The sequence below is a fragment of the Parasteatoda tepidariorum genome, chromosome 9 (genome assembly GCF_043381705.1).
Source record: "Parasteatoda tepidariorum isolate YZ-2023 chromosome 9, CAS_Ptep_4.0, whole genome shotgun sequence".
In the NCBI taxonomy this organism is placed as follows: Eukaryota; Metazoa; Arthropoda; class Arachnida; order Araneae; family Theridiidae; genus Parasteatoda; species Parasteatoda tepidariorum.
The window spans coordinates 26,920,671-26,927,824 of NC_092212.1; the positions used below are offsets into that span (position 1 = coordinate 26,920,671).

Here is a 7,154-nt window from a genome sequence, read left to right on the forward strand (position 1 = left end):
TCTCTCTCTCTCTATATATATATATATATATATATATATATATAACACAATAAATAAGTACAAAAAGGATAAGAAAAAAGAGAAAATTGAAGAAAATTAATAAGATTTAGTGAAACTTGCTTCGTAATCATGAAGATAATATTAATTTTAATTTTTTCGATTTGAGTATTATAAGAGAAGAAAATATTTGCCTTCCTGATTTATACGATAAAGGAAGTGATTTTAATTTTAATATAAATAAACTAATTACTTGGAATTCTAGTGTTTCTGAAAACATCTATTTAACTACCCTTTTTAATCAAATGAGTAGAATTCAACGAATGTTTATTTATCCAAAAAACAAATCAACAAACTCTTGCAAAATTTGATAAAAGAAACAATGGATATCCTACTAATGTAATTAAATTTATACAAAATCATTGAATTAATTGTATTTTATTATTTATAAATTTACTAAACACTTCTTTGTTCATTTATATATTTTTCTCTTGTTCAAATGCATTTCAAGCAAATCCGAAAAATCATTAAAATTGTAATAATATTGTTTTGCAAAACATTCATTTTTTCGACGAATATTATGTTAAAATTATCGACAATGTTTATTTCATGAAAAAAAAATGCTTAGGAGGGGGGGGGAGAAAGTTGAAGAAAAGTTTAAATTTTCTTTTCTTTTGCTTAAAATGATCTCTTTCTGCTCAGATCTCCAAACATTTGAAAACGCCTGTTATCGAACATTTTCGATATGAGAACATAAAGTATGAATGGAGTAAACCTTTTTTACAACCAAAATATACAATTATTTCACATTAAATTTATAAGTTTTGTTCTTTTAGAATGAATGATGGACTAAATGCTTTTTATGAGCATAAAGTGATGACAAATGATGGTCTTAAGTATTGGACATATTTGACTTGGAATGGAAGTCACGTTCTCTGGGAAACTGGAGAAGTTCTTCAACATCATATTCCCTTCATAGAAGGTATTTCTCTAAATTAATTTATAAAAACAGATTGCATTAAAACTATTTTTTTAACACCTAAATTTTTTTTTCAATTTCTCCTTGAGATTCTCAAAAAAAATTTTTTTAAGTAAATAAATACAGAAAAATTCATTTGGTTTTAATTCAGAAACAATTCTTCAATTTTTTATTTTTACTTTGAGGAATTATATAGTTTTGCATTATGTCACTAATATTTTCATGTGATTTTTTATAACAGGAATTTTCTCTTTTTTGCAGGCACAGGAAGCTGTGTTACAGTAGCATTTAATTTTACAGGTTCAAATCTAGAAATTAATCTATTTCAAACCGAATGTAACAGTCAAGCTCACATCTTATGCAGTGCAAATCCCTCTTTAATGTCTACAACGAGTGCGGTAACAGTTGCACCACGAAATATTTATTGCCCTCAAGGACATAACTGGAAATCATCATCAGTAACTGGAGCATGTTATTGGGTATAAATAATTTTCAGTTTTTGGAAAAAGTAGTGTGTTTAATCATCACGTCCTACATCAGAAAGCCTCCACACGGGATTTTATAAGTAGTCTGCACAGATTATTTAAAAAGCGAACCAGTTGTGCGCATGAACCCAATTTCTATTTTGAAAAGTAATTAAAAGAAATGTATCATATATATTTCAGAATTGAATATATAGAGGTTGACAAATAAATAGGACAAACCAATCACATTCATAAATTAGACAAAGTTTTAGAAATATATTTGCTACCATTTTCAAATTTCTAATAGATTTTGTATTAAATGACTCTTTCGTTAACTGGTTTACCTTCATAGTGGTCTGATCGGACTACCTATAAGAAACCGTGTGGAGGCTTTCAGTTATAGGAGGCATTGCCTATGTAATATTTTCTTCGTATTGGTATCAATTTCGTATCTATTCACAATCCACATTACGTTTATAGGAAGTCATAGCTTCATATTAGGACATAAATGTACGAGCACAAAAATAAAGGAACTATGAATAATTTTTGATCTTATGGTCGGAACTTTTAACGTTCTAGAACTCAATTGATCTGATATGCTAATTAGTTTGAGCAGATGATATTTTAAGTAACCTACACTGTGTTTAACCAATACAACGTTACGAACTTAAAAGTTCGGCCAAATAATCTAATACAAAGGCCTCACGACCCGAGACCGTCTTTCAACTCAAAAACTGGACCGAAATTGTTAGGAATGGGTCTAACTCATTCTGAGTTATTTTTCTAAAAAAGATTTATTCTCGTGCGTTTACCGGGATTTATGGCAAAAATTATAATGCTATAATATAACACTGCTTTAATTAAGAAATTGTTAAATTTAGCATTTCACACAAAACTCTTCGAAGTTGTAGAACTCGCACACTCTTTTGCAGATGTTTTTAAGAATCATTGTTGAAAAATTGTTTTTTTTTTAATGTTATCATTATTATTATTATTATTCTATCATTGAGAGATTCTTATTCTTATGTTATCACAAAGTAAAAAGTCTTTTTTACGTTTTTTCACTTCTCAAGGAAACTTCGTATGAAACAAGTCGACTGTCATGGGACGATGCAAGAAGTTACTGTCAAGGTTACGGTGGTGATTTGGCCAGTTTTCACAGTATAGAAGAAGAAAAAATTGGTCTCAGGTTCTAATGTGATCTTGTAAAATATATGTTTCATAACTTTTCTTAACATTTTCTATGCATGGAATTATTTGCCATAATAGATTTATTAGTGTTGGTAATTCTAACGATTTAGATGCAAACAATATTTAGAGTAGTAGGGAGGTTATTCATATTTTTACAGTAAAGCAAGCAGGAATGTTTTAATTTTATCAGAGCTGGAGAAAACTTCAATCTATAAAAGTGCATGAATTATTTTTGGGTTTTGACTGAAATAGTCTTACAAAAATTTTATTAAACTCAGTATAGAATATTAAAAGATAAATATTTTACTATGCGTAGTTTGGTATCAAATGTCTAACAGGAAGAAGATATAGCTAATATTGGGTTATTGAGAAGTTTTTTTTACAACTGAATATCAAAAATTTGATACACTTAAATTTATTTTTTTCTGAGAATTCCTGTATATATATTTTTCTTAATAATATATCTTTTGTGAATTATTTTATAGTGCAATTTAAAAACCAAAGCTTTCATAATTTTTGGTAATTTTGCTTACACGTAGAGGCTGGCCACGCGGGAGTTAAAGCAAAGTGGAGTTGCATATGAACTTTTAAATCATTTATATGCAGAGGTGTGGAAAATAAGTTTAGATAAATAAAAAATCATACGCTAAAACAGTAATTTAGCTGCCACTAGAATAAATTTTCGCAAAGAGCGTAGAAAGTTGGCAGCAATGTATTCGCTATCCGAAGAGGAGATAAAAAGATATTTGCAACGCGGCATATTTACATTTGTCTGCAGTTTAAAATTGTCAGGAAAATCATCATCGTCAAAATTTGTCTGAGCGGCTAAGGCCGTACTCATATGTGTTGGTTATCTTAGCATCAGCCCCGCTAGGGGCTCCAACTAATTCATCTGAGTGGAAATAAATAATAAATCGCCGAAGCGCAACTGAAAGGTGAAAGTTGGGGTTCAGTATCTTTTACTGAGAGAAAATTAAAATGAAGTAGTGAGATTGAACAAACAAGTTTGAGAGAGAGAGAAGAGGTTTTGTGGCAGACTGCCTCGCCTCCCTTCGAGGTATTACCCCGAGCTTCACAGGTGCACAGTAGCCACATAGCCCCAGGGAAAAGGGGAAATACATAATAAATGCGCAAAATTATTTACAAGTATTTACAGCTATTTACAAAATTTACGGGACAAAACTCCGTCGGATAGGAAAAAGGCGGTTGCCGGGCTATATTTTATGTTGTCTTTGATGAGCTCAAAATCAAAATTTTTGAAGTAATTGCACGTATGACAAGAGAGTGCATCTCTGAAGAAACTTGCACATAGTTCAGCTATGTGCTCATCTATTTTGTTGATTTTTAACTCTCGTCTTAGATCTTTCATTCTCATGGATCTGGGGGCTCCTGTGATATATCTGAGGAATTTATTTTGAGTGATCTCCAGTTTCTTTTTTTGACTAACAGTGGTTGTGCTCCATGCAGGGGCTGCGTAGCTGATGATCGGTCGAATACATTGGAGGTATAGGGTTCGTTTTGTTTTGAGAGATAGTTTTGAATTATAGTTTAATATTGGTTTCAGAGATCTATAGGCTCCTTGCGCTTTGCTAATAATATTTTCAATATGGGTATTCCAGTTTAAAGAACTAGTAAGAGTGACGCCTAGGTAGGTGGCCTTTCGAACTAGTGGTATTTCATCATTGAAAAGAGTAATATTTGGATAAATGACTTTCTTTTTACTTGATTTCCTAATAATTAGTAGTGAAGATTTAGTGGTGTTGATGGCTACCTTCCATTTTGTGCACCAGGCTTCGATATGAGGTATGATATTACTGAGATTAGTAACAGACTTCTTGGGATTTATTGATCTGCTCATAAGTGCTGTATCATCTGCGTAGAAGGCTGAGGTGATGTTTCTCATATTATTAAAATTTGGAAAGTCTGCTGAATAAATTAGGTAGAGCACAGGGCCGAGAATTGAACCTTGCGGAACTCCTGCTTTAATGTTTCTAGCGGAAGAAAATGCTGTATTGATCTTAATATGAAAAGTTCTGTTTGTCAGATAATTATTAATTAGTAGTATTAGATCTTTGGGGATATTGAAATTTATGAGCTTGTATACGAGGCCCTGATGCCAGACTCGGTCAAAAGCTTTGGCCACATCCAACATCAGGAGCGCTGTTGTTTCTTTTTTGAAGAATCCTTGGTTAATATTCTCAATAATTCTCACTAGTTGTTTAGTGGTGGATAAGTGTTCTCGAAAACCGAATTGTTCATCCGGGATAAAACTGAGATGGGGCTTTAGTCTGTTGAGGATTATCTTCTCAAAAATTTTTGAAAATACGGTCAGCAAACTAATAGGTCTGTAGCTTTCAGGATTTAGGGCTAAGGCCGTTTATGGTTCTTTTCCCGTCCATCTAGAAGTTTTAATTTTAAAGTGGTACTTTCTGGTATCTGGAATGTAAATTGGAGTAAAACGAAAATTAAGTATTCAGTATTCTAAATATAGATGCGTCGTTACAAAAATAAGTAGCAATTGGCCTGAGGTTTGTGTTTTGCAACAGGTTTTCAAAAACGAAAATTTATGACTTTTAAGAAAATTTGATATTTGTTTTGCAGTATGATAGTCTTAAAAAACAATGTTAAGATCGCGATGTTTGTTCTTATTTCGGATAAATCAACTTCCTTGTATTGATTTTTGGAGTATTTTATTCTGATATCTTTTGAGTTTTCCTGGAGGTATTTTTCTAGTACAATAAAAGAAATTTTATTTACATACATGATTTAAATGAGCAGAAGCGCAATTTAATTTTATATAGTTTTTTTCTTATAGTTGGGTTTTAATTGCACAAAAAGAAAATCAATGATGAATGCACATAAAAGGCAAATATAAATTTTCCTTTAATGATAGATATATTTAAAAGTAAACCTAAATAATATTGCAAGTATTAGTAGCAATGAAAATATTCGATATTGAAATAAAATTAGTTGCAGTTATACACCGTAACCTTATTTTGTTACCGTTATTTGAAGTATAAAGTGTAGTTTTCATGCATTTATATTTATTTAGGAGGATTGAGCAATTGATGATATGGTTGGAATTCCCTATAAGTGCTAGCAGTTGTTAGCACGGTTTTAAAATAGTAAAACGTGACCTCTAAGAAGTAAAACGGCTTTGAAAACGGCTATAATTTTTTCGATCGCATAAAAACAAATTTTACAGAAAAACAAAACTTTTTAGTACCGCAAAATATAAAATTATGCGCGATAAGTGCGACTTAAAATGTAAAAAAATACTGAATTTTATTTTTTTACTCTATTTAATTTTTCATTTCACTACACATAAAATTATCTGCGATGATAAATACGTCTACAAATGTAAAAGCTTACTGATTTTTATTTATTTACTCGATTTAATTATTTATTCCTAACTACCATCATACATTACATTATCAATGGTGTATATTTAAAACAAAAATGTTTCTTGCGTCCTCGCTTGATAATAAACTAAAAGAAATATGATGAAAAATGCTGCATGCCTTTTATTTTTATTCGTCACCACTTTCTTCAACTTCAGGCTCACGTATAATTATTGAACCAAAGAATACACATAGGGGAAGAAGGTCAGCTTCGATAGACATAATGCAAACCAGTCCCCTTAGGCGTAATGCTAACCCTGTGCCTAAAGGAAAAAGAACCATTTAAGGGCACAGTACTGGAAGTATTTGCAGCTGGTTTTCACCTTCCACTCCTCCTAACCACTACTGGGGTTGAGGAGAAGATGAAAAGTTTTCTCTTTTTATTTATTGTTGGTTTGTTCTGCATTTTTGCACTATTTATACACTGCACTGTACTATTAATTAAGACATTTCTTTGATAATACGTTTGCATCATCCGCGCTGATTAAATCTCCTAACATGTTCCGAGTTAGAAGGAAGGAATAAAATGGCGGTTGGCGGGAGGCAGCGTATGCAACCATATACACCGAAGAAGCATTACATTATGACCACCCTCCATCTATAACAATGGGCTCGCCCAGGTTTTCATGGTTTCTCGCCCAGGAACAATGTTTTCATGAGGTACATTAGGACCCATAATCCTCATAGAACAATCCCTGACGTCTGTAAGCTACTTGAACATAGTTGTAGACCAGGTTCACCCATTCATGGCAACAGTTTTTCCTGCGGGGGATGGTTTTTACCAACAGAATAATGCACCATGTCAAAAGGGTCGAATCGTCACGGATTGGTTCGAGGAACATTCCAGTGACTTTCAAGTCATGTCTTGGACCCCAAATTCACCTGACCTTAATCCAATAGAGCATTTGTGGTCCTACTTGGAAAACCAAATTCGTGCTGCCACGCTACCTCCTCGCAATGTGAGGGAATTGCAGGACCAGTTGGAGAGCGCTTAGTACCAGATGCCTCAGACTACCTATCAGCACCTTGTGGAATCAATTCCACGGTGGGTGCTAGCAGTTTTGAGGGCTGAAGGAGGTCCTACATGTTATTAGCAGGGTGGTCATAATGTAATGGCTCTTC

At 32.5% G+C, this 7,154-nt stretch overlaps 1 protein-coding gene across 1 annotated transcript in view; it reads left to right on the plus strand.

Annotated features, from left to right (window-relative positions):
• LOC107452426 (macrophage mannose receptor 1) overlaps nt 1-7,154 on the plus strand; it is a gene marked incomplete in the record, with an annotated part of 59,857 nt that overhangs the window by 10,675 nt on the left and 42,028 nt on the right. The window contains 3 exon segments of the mRNA XM_071184907.1: nt 834-979; nt 1,238-1,455; nt 2,514-2,629. Of these exon segments, the coding sequence (XP_071041008.1) occupies nt 834-979; nt 1,238-1,455; nt 2,514-2,629 (480 nt within the window).